The 19,652-nt window shown below is 41.6% G+C and overlaps 1 protein-coding gene across 1 annotated transcript in view; it reads right to left on the bottom strand.

Moving 5' to 3' along the window:
- ITGA8 (integrin subunit alpha 8) overlaps positions 1-19,652 on the bottom strand; it is a 130,286-nt gene that overhangs the window by 7,426 nt on the left and 103,208 nt on the right. Inside the window, exons 27-29 of the mRNA XM_063452474.1 lie at positions 18,033-18,146; positions 5,581-5,682; positions 136-258 (exon numbers count right to left, since the gene is read on the bottom strand). Of these exons, the coding sequence (XP_063308544.1) occupies positions 136-258; positions 5,581-5,682; positions 18,033-18,146 (339 nt within the window). The remainder of the gene's footprint in view (positions 1-135; positions 259-5,580; positions 5,683-18,032; positions 18,147-19,652) is intronic.

The raw sequence follows: 19,652 nt of genomic DNA, 5'->3' as shown, positions 1-19,652 counted from the left end.
GAGGTGTAGAGAGAACAACAGCAGCAGTGTTTGTGAATAGGCTCCGCGCCTGTGCAGATGGTTAATCACGTTATCCCCAGGGTAAGCCACCAACCTACCTCTATTCTTAAATCCCATAGTTATTAGTGAACCTACCTTCCACATCACCAGCGTTAAAATAGCCAGAACCAGCAACCCAAGCAGAATAGCCAGAATGATTACCCAGAGAGGGATGGCAAATGATACATTTGGAGTGGCCCAGATCACCGATGTTTTTATCTGAAACAATAGAAAGACAAGTCAACACAACATATATAAGACAGCAGTTGGGTCGACATATTTCATCCATCAAACACTATCTGTTTTCAATCTAACTGACTTAACTTAAACAGGAAAATTGTGGGAGTTTATGCATTAAGCTGGGAGGAAAAAAATGGAAAAAAACATAAAGGAAAGTGAGATTTAATCATCTGAATGTCAAAGTGGATGCAATAAATAAAACAGTTTTTCTGCTAATTATTGCAATATATACATAATACTTATGGACGACGGTTGGAAAAAAATTCCCTTACAAGCAACATCCTTTGAGATGTTCACAAAAAGATACACTTTGGCTGTGAACCTAGAACGCCTAAGACATATGTGCCGTGCCTTAGGAAGCCATTAATCTACTATATCTGATGGCTGGGAGGTTAAACTCACATTTTAGTGTGCTACAACAAAAATGCATGCCTCGTGTATCGCCAGAATTGTTATGTTTTTAAAACAATGCCTAGAAATGTCAAGATTGGTTCCCATGGGACGTCAGCAATAAATGATATAGATGAGACTTTGTTTTTAAACTACTGTGTCTTTGTATAAACACACTTTATGGAGAATTGTGCAAATGTTTAGATTGAAGCACTCGATCATTTCTTATTAACGAGTGCTAAAACAAAATGTCACTTTATATACTTAATGCAAGATTAGAATGGTTTACAAGACTGCTTGGGACTAAAAACTTAACCCTTATGTGTAAGATCAGTATGAAAACAGTGTTGCACTGGTGTCTGTTTTAAGGAAACTGTGCATTCGAATAATTGTGTTGATCACAGTAGTCTACGGGGAGCAAAAAGCCATTTTAGGTTCCACTCTGACACTTTTGGCTGGTTCTGAAGAAGTGCTGGACACCACTTTGATCTACAGTATTGGCCACTGGTAGATGCTGTTAAACCTCAAAGACCCACAATGAAAAATTATTTAAGGATTTCCTAAATCTGCCAAAATAGAATGTCAGCAAACCAGACTGGACTATGGACGGTCATGGGTCCTCGAGTGCGGGGTTAAGAATGCGTGGCCTACACCATGTGAATGTTGGACAGTATAGATATATCATCTACAAAATAAGGCAAAGGACAAAACTGCCTTAGTTTTTAATGTGTTCATATGTGGCAACAGATACAAAATAATTACACATTTCCAAACGATATTTAAAGGAAAAATGTTTAGAAAATGTTTGTCATCTGCAATAATTTTGCTATTTTGGGTCTCCCTATCAGCCCCATCTCTCTACTAGTACTATATCTTTTCTTCCCAGCCACATCTCTCTCTTTATCAGCCTAATTTCTCACTCTCACAACAATTTCTCTTTGTCTCCTAGTTCCATCTCTCCATACTAGCCTTATCTCTAACCTCCCAGACCCATCTCTATTTCTCTTCCTCCTAATCTCATCTCTCTATTTCTTAGTTCTATCCCTCAATCTCTACCTACCTCTATATATTAGCTCTATCTCCCAGTCTATCTCCCTGTCTCTCTATTTCTTATCCCCATCTTATTTCTTCCTCCACCAGTTTCATTGCTCTCTCCCAGTCCCATCCCCTATTCAGCCCCTCTCTCACTGTTTCTCCTGTCCTCTCTCCCTCCAGTTCCATCTCTCTCTATTATTTCACAACACTATATCTTCCCCCTTCAACCAATTTATTTTACTGTCCCAACAACATATATGTGTCCCCCAGACCCATATCTCTCTCCTAGACCCATAATTTCCTGGACAAATCAAATTTAGTATCCCCCTAGCCTCTGCCAATTGGGTCTAAACTGTCTAAACTGGGGAACAGAGCCACCCCAATGCAGTGCAATGTATGAGGAAGTATTTTAAGGAAGTAGGCAGGTGTGAAATGTAATTTCTATATGTTTCCTCAGGAAACGTCTTCACACATTAAGTGAAGGGGAGCAGGACTGGGCTGGGCTGGCAAGGACAGAGAGACACTAATGGTTGCATCACCCAACCAAAATGGTCTTGGCTGCTTTGGGGAGCATTTGCCTAAGTGCTCATCCCCTAGATCTGCCACTACTATGAATTGGCTGTAGGCCTAGACAATAAACTTTTAATTCTCCTGTAACCTGGTTCTATTATAAATTAGGGCTAAAAATTTCAATGCTAAGCATCTCTAATCTGCCAAATAGAGGAAGGGTCAGATCCATTTCCTGATTGCTATTATCAAGATTTTACAAACTGTTTATGCCTTTCTTACATTTATAATACATATAAAGTATTTTACTAAATATTTAGTTACACCCCCCGTATGTTACAAAATAACAAAAATATTCAAACATCAGCTCCAGATTAATAGTTAAATGTACCCCCCCAAAAAAACATTATTAAAATAAATACAAATGTGAATTTGTCTTTACAAAATGTAAACAAATATCCCAATTCATTAATGTCTGGACCAGGAATGACGGTACAGATATACTAAACACACAGGGCTTAAAGATTGTGAAAGTCCTAACAGGACATGGCAATTGTTTAGATAAATTGTAAGCTCTAATGATTTAAACGTTTCATTTATCGCTGTATAGCTGAGGTGCAATACAATTGAGGCCCATGTGCTGATAAATTGAGTCAAAACAATGCAAGCATCCACTCCATACAATTCCTGAGAAGTCCTGAAACCATCCAAAATACCAACTTCTAAAATGGTTTAACTCTTTATGTATGCCTGTTGAATGTAGTGTTATAGCCAGGCAGAATTTGGCAAATAAATCTAATTGGGTCCTCCTTCAATAATACTGAATAATCTAAAGCTATTCTAAATAAGCTTGAAGAATACACATAATTAAATGTCAAGGTGGCATTATATATATATATGGTATGTGCTTAACAAGTAACGCCAAGCCTCCATAGCAAGCCAGTAACTTAACTCATGCTGATGAGTTGAAATAACAACGAAACAGCTGTCCATGAGTGGTTCACTGGCATTGCACCTCTTCCTGAGTTGTGTTTCGAAGCTGTTGTATGCAGCAGACACATACTCCAAGGAATCCATGTATAAAGTGGAATTATAAGGCAAAAATGTGGTTCTTTGTCGAGCTCATTTGCATACGCCTACCCAGAATCCCTTGCAGTAGTGAGAGTACTGTTAAAGCGGGATTTCTGTGGGAAAAGCAAGTGTTATGGCTTGCCTGGTGTATGTATTTGTGTTTAACATCGCATTAACTAGCCACTTATTTCAGGTGGAAGGGGTTTTCATCCACACTTTTTCCCCACCACAACTTCTCTGGTATGTGTATATGTATATATGTATATATATACCGGAGGCACTTGGGCTGTGGCATTGGGTGGAGATTTTGGAATGCTTAAGATAAAATGTAGAGGGGCTATCAAATATATTTTTGTGTCCCTAGTCTATTTGCCACCTAGAATGCCCCTGCCATTCATCTTTAGTAAATCACTCTGTTAGTAAATAGAAACTTCATGGGTATAGTGCTAATAAAGAAGTTTTTGAGATATCTACATAATGTCCTCTAAAACAGAAGCAAACAGCAGGTCCTAAATAACTTCAGGCTATAACTAAGCACCACATTATAAACAGTTTCTTAAAAAATATTTGTTTTAGTGTTAAAATTCTGCACATGCCAAATGTCACATGTCTGACGATCTTTTACGAAGTTTTCCATCTAATTATAAATTCGTCTGCCAAAAGGTCTCGTAGCTGCTTAAATGCTGTAAACATATGTCACGAATATTAATTACTACAAACTCAGTTGTCGTGTTTTTCTAGCAATTATTTCTAACAATCACATGTTAAATCATTATTACTGTTATTATAATCATTCATTCACTGTGCACAAACATATCGACTTTTACATATATATATAATTCTAGGCAGACGGCCATATAAATATATATTAACAAATAAATAAACACATGTACATACATATATAAATGTGTATAGCTACTCTACATAATAGAGCTCTCTGCTATTGAATCCTGATGCAGTGCAGTGTGGGCTTATTAAAATAAACCGATGAATGTTTCAATTTAATGATTCAAAACAATAACTTTTTGCAAGGTCTTGCTATAAATCCTTGTGATACTGAAAATGATCATTCCTCTTCCATCTGTGTCTGTTACAGTTTGCCCGATTGTGCCTGGACTTGAGACTATTTTCATATATAATCCATGCATTTTACTACATAATATTATTTTTTATAAAGTGCCAACTAATTTTGTAGCGCTGTACAAAAGATTGTGTAACAAACAAGTAGTTGCAACAAGACGAGTTGGACGCAAGGGCCCTGTGCTTACATTTTAAGATTGATCTCTTATAGACATGTATTACCATTAAAATATAGATATGAATACATATAGATATACAGATAATAGACAGGGTTATAGACTAAAGTAAAATTTCAAAGAGAATTTTGAGACTGGGAGACTGGCAGGCAGAGAGACCAGATGACAGATGACCTTTGCATAAGATGCACTGGACAGACGTGTCAATGCCTAGTTATCCACATGCGCCCTGTACGTCTGTCAACTGCTGCCGAAGAGCTAGGAATAAATGTGACTTCAAGCCGGAAACTGTCGAATGTTTGCCTCGTTTTTGATCGTTGTTAAAGGAACAGTTGCCAAACGTCTTAGATACAATCAGAGTCCATTCATTAAAATCTGAATTGTAGCTAATTAAAAAAAACGAAGGGCAGATTTGAGGCTAACGTAGCCAAGCTGGATCTATAGCTGTGCTGGAGATTTTTTTGCCAAATCGTCAGTTTGCATTAAATTTGCCATTTGGATTTCAATTTGCTGCAATTTGGAATTTAGTGAGCAGACCCTACTACATAACATCTGAGATATGGTGGGATTTTAAGAGTGTCATCATCTAGTGTGCATATAACCTCTATGTACTCACAGACCTAACTTTAATAAAACCTTCCAAACGTGGACACATTAATATAACTCATTCGGGGCATGCCAAAGTTATTTTTGTGTTGGCGTCTTTCCCCTCGAATTGTAAATGTCTTTCTTAACCCACCTTTGTGTGTCTCTGAATGTCCCCCTTATGTCCTTGTGTATTTTCTAACCACAGTACGGTGCAAGGAACATGCTGTCACCATAACCACAACATGCACATTTAAAATGTCCTTATATGCCCTTATTGTGGGTAAAAGTTCACATTTTATAAAAAATGTACATTGCAATAATTTTGGTATAGTTACACAAAATCATAATTACAATAGGCAGCCCTCATCCATGACAACGCAGGGACAGAACGATGAATATTCTTGCAGTTTTCACTTGACCGTCCTTATATAGCACTATAGAATGGCATTCTTACCGCTATGCTTGCCGCAGGGAGCTTTGCCGGCCTAATATTATACGGCATATCCTTCACTACGAATGATACATTGGCAGTGAGTGAATAGTGGTCATTTTTCCTCTGAAAGAAAATGATAAAAAAAACATTAGGAAAAAATATCTTTGCAAACTACCACTACCAATTATATGTCACAATGTGCAAGGAAAAGGGGACAGGGGACCTCATGCACCATAATCTAAGTAATGTTGTTAGCGTCCCTTTCAGATGGTTAATAATATCTTTTTCCCAGGATATATTTAAAAATAAGAGAAACCCATAGTTCTAGTTGAGAAAAGGAGAGCAATATGTTTGGTAGTTCAGGACAAGTAACCCATTAGGTGGTGTTATAACGACCAATTTGCTCTATGTTATCAGCGTGAGATTTGACACTTTGGGTGCTACAATAAAAAGTGCCTGTATTCCTTACTAAGTAAGATTTTCAACTGTTGTTCTCCTTGAATGAAAAAGAGAACAGGCCAAGAAATTTTGGAATTTTTATTGCAAGAATCTACAAAGTTAAAACCCATAAATGAGAAATTGGCTCTTGAAAAGTGATAGAACTTGGTGATAAGAGTAAGTGTTTGGAAACGGTGCTGAACTTGCTCAGGGAGAAAACACAGGTCAGATAGCTTATTCTTTCCCCAAAAGAGCCAATTTCTATTGTATGATCTGAGTTCTCGTGTGACAAAGAGCATAAATCGGACTGCCAACTAAAGCATAACCTCATATATGAATAAAAGCAGTGGAATAATTTATTACTTTTGCTCTTGAAATAATTCCTTACAGATTCAGTATCAAAAAACAAACTACATTTGTGGGTAATAAGTCAGAAAAAATTGCATATTTCAAGCATTTGTTTAGATTCAACAATGTATTACTATATATAGAGGCAAGGCCGGACTGGCCCACCGGGACACCCTAGTGTGCACCAGCCCGGACCGCAAATACAGGGTCACCGGAAGGTGGGGATGTGCTCCCCTCCTGCCGGTCACAGAATGTAGCGTGGCCAAGCAGACAGACCGGGTAGGGGAGCTTCTGTTCCCCTACCCGGTCTCACAGGAACCTGCAAGCGAGAACGCTCCTCCCGCGAGCAGGCAGGTTGGAGCAATGCCGTGCGTTACCATGGCAACGCTCCGACCTGCCTGCTGTTCTCGCGGGACGAGAGCGAAGTCAGCCTGCAGCTAGAGGAGCTGCAGGCTGAACAGCACGCGCCACCACTGGACTACCAGGGATTGAAAAGTTCCCCCTGTCCCCTGGGCCCTGACCAAAGGTAAGGGAGGAGGGGAGTAATATAAAGTTTTTTTAATTTTTTTTATATAACCCCCCCCATACACACACTACACTCCTCCCCCCAACACACACAGAACCCCCCCCCACACACACAGAACCCCCCCTCCACACACACACATAACTCCCCCTCCACACACACAGAACCCCCCTCCACACACACAGAACCCCCCCACACACACAGACACAACCCCCCCACACACACAGAACCCCCCCTCTCACACACACAGACACAACCCCCCCCACACACACACAGAACCCCCCCATCACACACACATAACTCCCCCACACACACACACAGAACCCCCCCCCACACACACACACACAGAATCCCCCCCCCACACACACACAGAATCCCCCCACACACACAGAACCCCCCACATACAGAACCCCCCCCCCCCCCACACACAGAACCCCCCCACACACAGAACCCCCCCCCACACACACAGAACCCCCCACACACACAGAACCCCCCACACACACAGAACCCCCCCCACACAAACAGAACCCCCCCACACACACAGAACCCCCCCACACACAGTACCCCTTCACGCACACAGAACCCCTCCACACAAACAGCACCCCCCTCCACGCACACAGAACCCCTTCACGCACACAGAACTCCTTCACGCACACAGAACACCTTCACGCACACAGAACCCCTCCACACATAAACAGCACCCCTCCACATACACAGAACCCCTTCACGCACAAACGCCACTCTCTCCATGCACAAAGGGCACTCTCTCCACTCACAAACAGCACTCTCTCCACGCACAAACGGCACTCTCTCCCGCTTCCATATCTGCGCACTAAACTGGCGCGATGCATTGCGGGGCTGGTATGGAATTTTTTTCCAGGGCTGCTTTTCATTCCCAGTCCGGCCCTGTATAGAGGTCTTCAGAGACGCATGCTATTTCTTTTATCTAAAAACAGTTGTTTTCGTGAAGGTTTTCCCATGTCTTGCTTTGATAAATTGTTTATGTTTGTTAATTTTTGTTTCCAGATTCCACAATACTAAATAAACCATTAAGAACAATAAGATTGTTGGTTCCGAGTCATGTTTATTTTGGAGCTAACAGCGTTACTTAGTAAATATTGGATTTTGGCGGAATGGACAAAATCTGGTTAAAATGACCAAATTCCAACCACATTGTCAATTTACAGAATTACCGATTCTGTAATATGCATTCAGAAGAGTTCGGAAAATCAGTGTTTTCCGCATCCAAAACAGCACCGGCATCTGAGATTTATTAACAGCTGCATGGCGGCTGAGGATAAATTAAATACATAAGGCAGGTGGGGGCATGTCTACTCAACATTTAAAATGAACGACTGGGCATGTCCACCTCCACATTTTATAAATAATTATTGCCTCACCTGCCGCACGTGGTTGGGGGTCAGGAGTGGGGACAATAGGTTCCACCCTTTTATTATGAATATTAGAAACCTGACCCTGTGTCCATGGGTGGGAGACAGGGGAGGGTACAATAGGGGAACCTTTATTATGAATATTAGGGCATCCCCAAGGGTGGTGCCCCTGGGGAGGGTACACTAGATCCCAACATTTTTCTTTCATGAATAAACTTTAAACTGAAGTCTCCAATAACTGGATCCAGGGCCGTCTTTAACGCAGGGCAAACGAGGCAGCTGCCCCGGGCCATGGGCCCTGCTGCCCTCAACAGCTTACTCCCGCCCATGGGCCCTGGTGCATCCTGTTGCCTGCACACTAAGGAGGCCCACCATGTGGCCCATGCACTAAGGGCCAACCAGCGGGCGTTTGTAAGCAAGGGCCCGGTCACGCGCTGTGGCACTTTAAAAGCACAACCAGAGAGAGAGACGCGCGGCAGAGACCAGGGAGGCAGAGAAAAGGAGGACTGGGCAGGATTGCCAGTCGGCAACCCCCAACAGCCTCAGCCACAACTCTGGATACCAGGGAAGCAATCCTTCAAGGTAGGAAATGGGAAGTAGATTAAAATGTGCACATTTTGCATGTGTGTGAATGTGTCTGTGTGTGTGTGTCAGTGTGTGTGTCACACCATGTTGTGTGAAAAGAAGACACAGCACTCAATGCCAAATTAAGTGGGTGTTTTGTTTCTGTCCCACTTTTATTTTACACTTTTGGGTAGCACTATGAGCACTTTCTAGTTCATTATTTTTTTTTGATGATAGTTCTAGGGTTCCCTGGTTCAGGTAGGCACTAGCCTTGTGCGGTGTCGAGGTAACCTAGGGACAGTGTCAAGTATGTCTTTTTATTAAGATATCTCTAGGTTTTTTCCGGCCTTACTTTGATTTTTTGTCAAGGTATATTTTTTCATTGGAGTCTCAATAGCTTTATTTATTTATGTTTTTTTTTTTAATCCAGGCCCAGATTTAATTCATTCGGTCTGGATATCATACATCCGGTGGCGTTTGTTCTGGTTGAGATCCAGACAAAATTTGGACATTGATGAATTCCATCAACAATGTCCGGATTTTGTAGTCCACATTGTCCTGTATGCTGTTTGATGGTTTTGCCCCAGCTCAAGGTCATTCAGACTTTAGTAAAGAGCTCTGTGAACATCTGAACTTGGACACTTACAGGGTAACCCACTAAAGTGAGAATTTAAAGTAAATTAATATTTTAGGTCAAAATAGCCGACCTGGGAAAATGATCAAATAATTACCAGTTATGCTTTCAATTTGTCAACAGCCAACTTAACTTTGAAATTCACTTTGAATTCTCACTTTAGTGAATAATCCTGACAGTTACTGTATGAAAAGAGTAATTTCCAACCCATACATTGTATAGCATTTATACTGCGTGTATGGATGTTACATACTACATTCTGAAAGTATTTTTTTCACATTTATTTATGCTGGAATCTTATAGTAAAATTGTTTAACCCCTTAAGGACACATGACAGAAAATAAATGATTCCCTTTTATTTCAGAGGTTGTGTCCTTAAGGGGTTAAATTAAAGCGGCACTGTCATGGCCGAATCCCGTTTTTTTTAACCCCCCCTCCCGACTTCACTACATCTAATTGACCCCCTAGTTACCCCCAAATGCCCCTAAGCCTAAGTTATGGGCGCTGCCATCTTTGTGTGGGTAGATTAAGGCCCTGTGGGACACGTCATCTGCCCACACTAGATAGCGCTGTGAGATGCCCGCACATGCCCAGTTAAACACTTGGGCATGCAAACGGGAATTTCATCTATTCATTCATTCGCCAGAAAGACAAATAAATGACTAGAAATGTCAGACGAACAAATACTGAATATCGGTGTTCGTTTGCTCGTTCAGTTTATTACAAGGTGGGAGCACAGCTCCCTCCTGGTAAAATGTAGAAATAGAAGCGGCAGGAAGCAGTGCCCTCCTCCACTTCCTAAGCCCCCATGTCCTCCCTCATTCTATGGGGGTCAATATGATCCCATAATAGCATAAGAGAATGCCCCTACTCACTATGCCACTATGTTTTTATGGCCCCCGCCTGCTGCTCAGGGGTGGGCGTCGGGGGGGAGGACAATAGGTTCCCCCCCCCTTATTTTTATTTATGGCCCCCACCCGCCGCTCAGCGGTGGGGGCTGGGGGGGAGGACAATAGGTTCCCCTCCACATTCTCATTTAGGGCCCAAAATTCCGATACGAACAAAGTCCCGAAATGCGTCCTAACATGAATGAGCAAACTGTTCTCATTCTGTTAAGATGCAATTCGGTAGTTTCGCCGGCGTCCTGTCTAAGTGACAGGACGTTCAGGAAAAGTGAAAGGAAGCATCGCAGGAATAGGAAGGAAAGCTAAGAATTGTGGGAAAATTTCTCTGACCACCGGAAATGAAGCACACTTTGCTCCTCTGCTGGTCAGAGATGGTCAGACGTAGGAAACCTCCATAAGACAAATAGTCCCTACTTTGTCTTATGTTTTAAAGACAACTAGAGCAGATAGGAAGAAATGAAGAACAGATGCTGAGAGAGGGAGAGAAGAGGAATCAATTAAAGAAAGGTAAGTTTGGCATGTGTCATACCTCATGTCCCGCGCCGTCCTGGTCCTGCAGTCCATCCTTTCCTGCTGGGCGATGCGGATCTTCAGCCGGGGTCACGTCCAAGGACGTGCGCGTGCGCACACGGTAGCCGACAGGGGTAGATGCTACACCTTGCATTTGAAGTGAAAGTAGCCTATTTCAACATCTATTTATATCCTGTCTCAATTCTGTCCCTGCCTATCAGATTACTCCTTACCCTATATAAACCTCCTTCTGACATCACTTCCTTGCCCTGTTGTGGTTTATTGTAGCCCGAGAGTGCATTCTGATATCTTGTCTTTCTTTGGTTCCTGACTTCAGCGTGTTATTGGTTATTCTTGTTTCTGGCTCCCTTGACCCTTGGCTTTGTTTATCGCTTGTCTGACTATTCTTATCTCTTTTATTCTTACATTAAGTCCGGCCACCTTAAGGTCGGTAATACGTCTGCCTGTGCTTGCCTTTATTGTTCTCTGGTTTGCGTGTTGGGGAGTTCAACCTTGACAACATTAAAGTGCCGCTTTGCTATGACATTTAAAGTTTAGCTCAGAAGCATAACATTTTTTCAGAGTATCTTTGAGATGCTTCCACACTTTGACTGGAGTCCACATGTGGAAAACTCAATTGATTGAACATGATTTGGAAAAACACACACCTGTATATATAACGTTTCACAGCTGTAAATCCATATCAGAGCATAAAAACAAACCATGAGGTCAAAGGAACTGCCTGCAGAGCTCAGAGACAGGATTGTATTGAGGCACTGATCTGGGGAAGGTTGAACAAATGTTAGCTTTATTCCGGGTTCCCAAGAGCACAGTGGCCTCCAAAATTGGTAACAACCAGGACTCTTCCAAGAGCTGTCTGTTGGTCAAACAGAGCAAATGGGTCTTGATAAGCAAGGTGACTAAGAATCCAATGGTCACTCTGAGTGAGCTCCAAAGATCATGTGTGAAGTTGTGAGGAACTTGTGGAAGGACATCCATCACAGAAACACTGATTTGGCCTCTATGGCAGATCTTCACTGTAAGACACATGGAAGCCTGTTTCTAAATTGCTAAATGTCTCTGAAACTTGAGAAACAAGATTCTCTGGTCTGACGAAACAAATATTGAACAGTTTGGCCTCAATTTGAAGTGTTATGTCAGGAGGAGACCAAACACCACTTATCACATGGGCAATGCCATCACAACAGTGAAGTATGGTGGTGATAGCATCCTTTTTTAGGGGTGTTTTTCAGTTGAAACAACTGGGAGAATTATCGGAATTAAGAGAAAGCTGAACACAGCAAAATAACAGAGATCTTTGATACAACCTGGTCTAGAGTGCTTAGAACCTCAGACTGAGCCGAATGTAGCATCGTATTGGCACACAAGAGAAATGTATATTTCTAAAAATCTGTAGTTATCAAACTTCGGAAGTTATAGCTGACCAAAAGGCACCAAATGGGAAATCTCACAGTTGTTTTTAAGCGATCAGATACATTGGAATCCTTATTCTTACATGTCAGGCGTATAGTCAAGATAATATCTCTAAGACTGTCTTACTGTTATTTATACTTTGTTATCTCCAAAACTGGGTTGCTACATCTGTCATCTATAAATAGCACAGGATAATGTTGCTAATGTTACTGCTGGTATCGTCAAAGGAAATCACGGTATTAATAGGCATTATGTAAATGCCAATGAGATGGTATTATATCGGTATGCTTAATAGTTCCCACCTCATACAGAATTATGTTTTCACATATTATAGTTAAAGAAAAAGTTATACATGATTTATTCTTGAATGGTGAAAGACCAAGATAAACATATGAAAATACTACTTTACTGAAAGAGTACTTTATACCTGGAATAGGCCTCACAGGTCTTTGCTAAAGAAGTAATAGATTAGGTGAATATAACAATGGGCAGTCTAAATGGATCAGTTATAGAGACAAATGCAATATATATATATATATTTTTTTAAATGCATGCAATATGTTTGAACAAGTCATACGTTTTCAAAGGATAATTTGAATCTCTTTAATACAATTTAAATACATTTGTACGTTTACTTTTAGTACCGTATATTTTTTACTTTTGTAAATAACATCTTTTACAGGTTGTTTAGCATTTTGTTTTTATAGCTATAATGTAAAGATTCAACATAATGATCAGAACAGTGAATTTACCAAACAAACAAACGAACAAACAAGTAAAGTGACTAAAATGCACAAAAGGATCAAAGGACGAGAGAAATACATTTAAAATGCATAGACATATATTTATGTGCTTGCATTTCTGTGTACACAAACACATATCTATGTATATATACATAGACACACATGTGCATATACATAAGCACGCTGATACACATAAACTCAACCATCTGTATACTTTCACCACCACGTTTATATTTTTATAGAAACAAATAAAGATTGTAATGCAGTCATTCAATAACAAAATATTTGGAGCAAATGTGTATGATGTTCAACCCAAGCCAACATATCCCATATTTCATTGTGATTAGGAATGTAGGAATTTACAATCAGGGTTGACTTTCGAACAACCATGTTTACATTAAAGGGACAGTAACCTCCGAGTTGGGTCAACATCTGCCGTAACACTGAGCAGCACTCCTTGGTGGAAGTCATGTATAAGGTCATCTTCTATTGGGTGAAATGTAAGCGTTCTTATCAAAAGAGTTTGACATTCCAATAACTGTGCCAATTCCCTGCACTATAAATTACTTTACAGTAATTCATATCACATTTGCAAATCAGACGATTTGGGAATCATTTCAGAAATCTGTAGACTGAAAACTTCTCACGTCTACTTGCAAATATGGGAATGAGCAGAAATCTGATGAAGAACAGCTAACAGCAATCTGCCAAGGAACATGCTGGGAGAAAAATGCTACATAAATTCTGGTTTGTCCTGGCTCAGACCTGTCAACAAGTCCAATGACAAGTCATGTGATTAATAATCGGAACTTTGATGCAACGTCTCAACTACGGAACGTTAAGAAATATTGGGAATTATTCCGAGCTGTTGTTTATTAGAAATTAACTTGGCAGTCAATAATCAATTTTTCTCAATAGCAAGTGCAACAAGTTAAGCACATATTGGCAAACATCACAAACAGGGTGATTCATAATCAGGACCATAGGCGTGCGCACGGGGTGTGCCGGGTGTGCCTAGGCACACCCTAATCCCCGCGTCACGCCTATGGATTAAATCCTGCAGGAACGGAGTTCCTGCACTTTTTATGAGCAGGAACACCATTCCTGCAGGCACTCAGTGCCCCCAAATGCCCCCCTTCCTCCCCCTGTCATGGGGGGGCAAGAGGTGATGGACCCCAAACCCCCCCCGGTCAGGCGCCTGTCTTCATCTCAGCCGCGGTGAGAGAGCTGTGTGCTCTCTGCTTCCTCTCGCCGTGCGCTGTTTGCTGATGCCGGAGCCGGAATATGATGTCATATTCCGGCTCCCAGCTACAGCAGACAGCCCGCGCGGTGAGAGGGAGCAGAGAGCACACAGCTCCCTCGCCGCGGCTGAGATGAAGACAGGCGCCCGACCCACTGGACCCCAGGGACAAGTCCACGCCAGCACTCCAGGTAGGGAGGCTGGGTGGACATTTTTTAATTAAAAAAAATTAATTTGTGTGTCTGTGAATGTGTGTGTATATGTGTCAGTGTATGTGTGTGTGTGTATGTCTGTGAATGTGTATGTATATGTGTCAGTGTATGTGTCTGTATGTGTGTGTATGTGTGTGTCTGAATGTGTGTGTATATGTGTGTCTGTGAATGTATGTATGGGTGTCTGTGAATGTATGAGTGTGTGTCAGTGTATGTGAATGTGTGTCTGTGAATGTGAATGCACACACACACACTGGCATGCATACTCAGAAACACACACATTCAGACACACACACTCATACACACACATTGTGTGTGTGTCACACATTGTGTGTGTGTGTGTGTGTATATATATATATACACACACACACACACACACACACACACACACTGGAGTGTATGTTATTTTTTTGGGGGGGGGAATCTTGGGAGAGTTCCCACACTTTATTCTCCCCTGTCGGCTCTCACAGAAGTGGCGGTATCTGAGTGCCGGCTCTGCTCTAAGCCTCCATGGGCCGGCGGGGAGATCAAAGATCTACCTCACCGGCCCACAGCAGCATGGAGGGAGGCAGGAGAGGACCCGGGGAACTCCAGACAGCAGCTCCGCCAGGTTCCTCTCGCGATATCGTGGCAACGCTCAGAACTCGCGAGAGTTAACTCTAGCCCCGCAGGCTAGAGTTAACTCTCCACTGGACCACCAGGGATAGCACATGGCAGCAAGGATCCCCCCTCCCTACATAAGGTACGAAGGGAGGGGGGATATTTACTAATCTTCCCCCACCTCCCAATCCCTCCAAACATACAGAACACACACACATACAGCACCCACACACAAACAGCACACACACAGCACCCACACACATACAGCACCCACACACAGCACGCTCACACACACAGTACACTAACCACACTCTCACAAACACACAACACCCTCACACACAGCACACTAACAGCAGCCTCACAAATACACGACACCCACACACATCAAACAAACAGCACCATCACACAAACAGCACCCTCACACACACAGCACACTAACAGGACCCTAACAAACACACACACCCTCACACCCAAACAGCAACCTCACAAACACACACACACAAACACCCTCACCCACATAGCACACTACCAGCACCCTCACACACATATCTCACTAACAGCACCCTCACACATACACACACACAGCAGCACCCTTACACACAGCACACTAAAAGCACACACAGCAGTGTGTGTGTGTATATATATATATATATATATATGTATATATATATATATATACACACACATACACATTCGGCGTGTGTTTGTGCTTGAGGGTGCACACCCTAATGCAATAGGCTGCGCACTACTATGATCAGGACCAAGGTTTCATACATAAATTGTCTCCCACCAAAGAGGGTATCTTACAAGAACTCTTAAACATAGCTCCTATAGCTCCCATATGAATACAAGTAACTGCATAATAATGGGATACATACAGTATAAGGCAGTAGGCAACCTTCAGCACTCCAGATATGCACTATATCTCCCCTGATGCTTTGCCAGCGTTATGGCTGTAAGAGCATTGTTGGAGATCTGGTCCACAACATCTGGTTTTGCCTACCCATGGTATAAGGTGCATCACATTAGCTCTATCACGTTCTGGGGTCGATGCACATTTTGCAAAGCTCCCCAATGATAATATCGCCACTTGCATTCCTCTGGCCGTGGAGTGCAAGAGAAGGTAATATTACTTACCTGAACCTGTCCCATGTGGGTATTGCCGAGGTCCTCCTCAGCTCCTGGTGCTTCATCTGCCAGGAATCAACATCAGCACTGTACTTTTGCCATGCGCGAGAGAACAACACTGATGTCTACAGAGGATCCCGCAAGACTGCGGGATCTTCCATAGAAAGAGTCTTTTTCCATTCAGATGTCACTCGTCATGGCTAGGGGCTCGACAATGATTGACAAATGGTAGCTCCGCCAATAGTCAGGCTTGGTCAGGTGTAGGAAAATACAAAAGAAAAAGTAGTCCTTACTTTGTCTTATGATATCTTCTGACTGGGTAGGAATTTTTGTAATTTCTGTGTAAAATGACAGAGATATGAAAAATGTGTTTACTAACCCCCATATTGTATCCATTGAACCAAAGAGATGATCACCTTCACCTTAATCATTTCACATAAAACAACTTAACTCTCTGATCTCAGTGAATGAACTCTCTTTAGTCCCATGTCATATGGGCCCCAGATGATATCAATGAAAACTGCACTCAAACTGTGCTACGTTTCTCCAGATTGGTCTGAGCCATGTTGTTCAAAGTCAAACAGGATGGAAATTGAGGGAACTACTCAGCTAGCAGTGCATATTATCATCATCGAAAAAAAGAGAGAAACTAAAAAAGATATATAATGCACTGAAGATACATTTAATTTAAAAAACTGACTTCTGCTCATGGTGCTCTGAACCTCTCTCTGTAAAGTTCAGTTTAAAGGACCACTATAGGCACCCAGACCACTTCAGCTTAATAAAGTGGTCTGGGTGCCAGGTCCAGCTAGGGTTAACCCATTTTTTTTATAAACATAGCAGTTTCAGAGAAACTGCTATGTTTATAAATGGGTTAATCCAGCCTCCAAATCCTCTAGTGGCTGTCTCACTGACAGCCGCTAGAGGCGCTTGCGTGATTCTCACTGTGAAAATAACAGTGAGAGCACGCAAGCGTCCATAGGAAAGCATTGATAAGGCTTTCCTATGAGACCGGCTGAATGCGCTCGCAGCTCTTGCCACGCGTGCGCATTCAGCCGAATGGGAGGAGAGGAGGAGGATCGGAGGAGGAGAGCTCCCCACCCGGCGCTGGAATAAAGGTAAGTTCTAACCCTTTACTCTCCATCCAGCCCGGCGGGAGGGGGTCCCTGAGGGTGGGGGCACCCTCAGGGCACTATAGTGCCAGGAAAACGAGTATGTTTCCCTGGCACTATAGTGGTCCTTTCACCAAGAAATCAATGACATCTCAGCCAGTCCTTCGTTCCCCATTGATTTTGTATGCATGCACACCTATAATTGAGCGTTATGTGAGAAAGCCAGCATGTGAATTAGTGAGCATACAGCTGCACACTCACTAATATACTTGCCTAGCATTTTCCTTTAAAAATGTATGTGAGCCACTTCAGAATGTGCAGTACCGGCATGATGAACTCCTTTTGAATGGAATGGAACAGAGATACAGCTGTTTAGTGTATGCACAAGCAGATCCCATCCATGTTATGAAAAAACAGTTGGCACAGCCCAGTAACATGCTTACAGCTGTACATTAACTACTTACTCTAAAAAATAAATTCATTGATGTATTCCAAAACTGTGTACGGTTTTCATGTTAATACAATGTGCTTGAAGCATTATTTTGACATTGTTCTGAAAATAACCAGATACTATCTCAAAAATGTAGTCCTCCAACAAATCTGGAGAGCTCAAGCCAGATCTTTAACAATCACATTAATCCACTTAATCCTCAGTAATTAACACATAAAAACTGAACATTTTCTAGATTACCTGGAGGAACGTCTGGGCCCATAAGCGCGATCTGACTTTTATTACTGCTCGTTGACCTCCATCTAGACGGCCCACTTTGCAGGATATTGATAAACATTTCACATTTGTGCAGTTCTGAAAACAAACAAATACTATAATGTGTAAAAGAATAAAAGAACTATAACAGTGTAAAAAAAACAAAAAACACTTTGAATATGTAGTATCCCGAAAACAACAGATTTTCGAATTGAGAACTATGGAATCCCATAAGGTAAAATAGAACTAAACAGAAAATTGATGTGACTACAAGATAGAAATGTTGTTTTATCTAAAGAGAAGACGCAGTAAATACATAAAAGCAGCAGAATTATTATTGATATTGTAACTCTTCCAACTACAGACACAAACAACTTGTATCGGGAGACTGGAGGTTACGCCGACAACATGGATCTAATAAGCAAATCTGTTTCTAATTATATGAGTAAAAGGTTGTATGTCACACTGCAAGACAGACAAAATGATCAAATACAATTTATCATCAGCTCTGAAAGAACAAGTGTATTGAACAACTGATACTTTTCTCAAAAACTTAGTTTAAATATGAAAAAGATGTAGGATCGCTACTTGTCTTACAACGCCAGAAAATGTAACACAAAACAATGACAAATGCCTATAGTTCATTGTTACTGTTTATCAAGGAATAATTCAAGGGACAAATAACAATCATGAAAGTAACTATACTGAAATAAGAAAAAATAAGTACTTACTGATATATTGAATTTATTATTTTTTTTGTTTAAAAAACATAAACGCTTCTGCTAGATAGATTTTCCTTCCTAAAGAGATGGCTGGAGGCAAATGTCTAAGAACCATATTAGTATACAATGCAAAACAAATCCATCACAAATGGTCAGCAAATCCTCACAGATACAGTGATAATGTGTGCATATACTGCACAGCAACCCTAAGGTCATTCCTGAACTCAGAGATGTATTTAAGTCTAAATAGGGTAATAAGGCTTTGCTTATTTTGGCATCCTCAAGGGGGGGTCGGCATGATCCTGTCTTTTTTTTTCCATGTAAATATTAACCTTTATTTTTGACACTTTGTAGCCATATTATCTAGCAGCCAAACCTTTCCCTTTCCCACATTGTTATGTGAATGGTGCTGTGATGCCATCCCATCAGTAGGTAGAAGGACAAAAAGGAACCCACTCTGTATGGAACTAATAGTGCCCACTCCTGTTTACATAGAGTGACACGGAAACAGTCTCTGAAAATGTGCACAGAAACGTTTCCCTCTCCTCAATAAACACCAATCAGTACAGAAAGGGAAAGATTGTTAGACAAATGCGTAGAATGTTTACTCATGTGAGGAGTGTAGCTGATATAGGTAAATAGCATGCATACATACGTAGATATCCTATTTACCTCTACATCATTTCCTTGTGTTGTGCCTCCATGGTCCTGTGATGGGTTAAGTGAGATCATCCACACTTTGACATGTACATTCTTTAAAGTCTGGGAAGTTGTCTATGGGGTCAGGTCATGGAACTACCAGGCTTATAATCTCCCTGCCCCATCTCCCCACGCAGAATATGGGGCAATAGTGGGGGATGTTGGCCTTTGCTCTATTTGTTTT

This window comes from Pelobates fuscus, chromosome 4 (assembly GCF_036172605.1).
Source record: "Pelobates fuscus isolate aPelFus1 chromosome 4, aPelFus1.pri, whole genome shotgun sequence".
Taxonomy (NCBI): domain Eukaryota; kingdom Metazoa; phylum Chordata; class Amphibia; order Anura; family Pelobatidae; genus Pelobates; species Pelobates fuscus.
The sequence above is the reverse complement of the archived record's forward strand: the minus strand, read 5'-3'. Positions and strand labels throughout refer to the sequence as shown.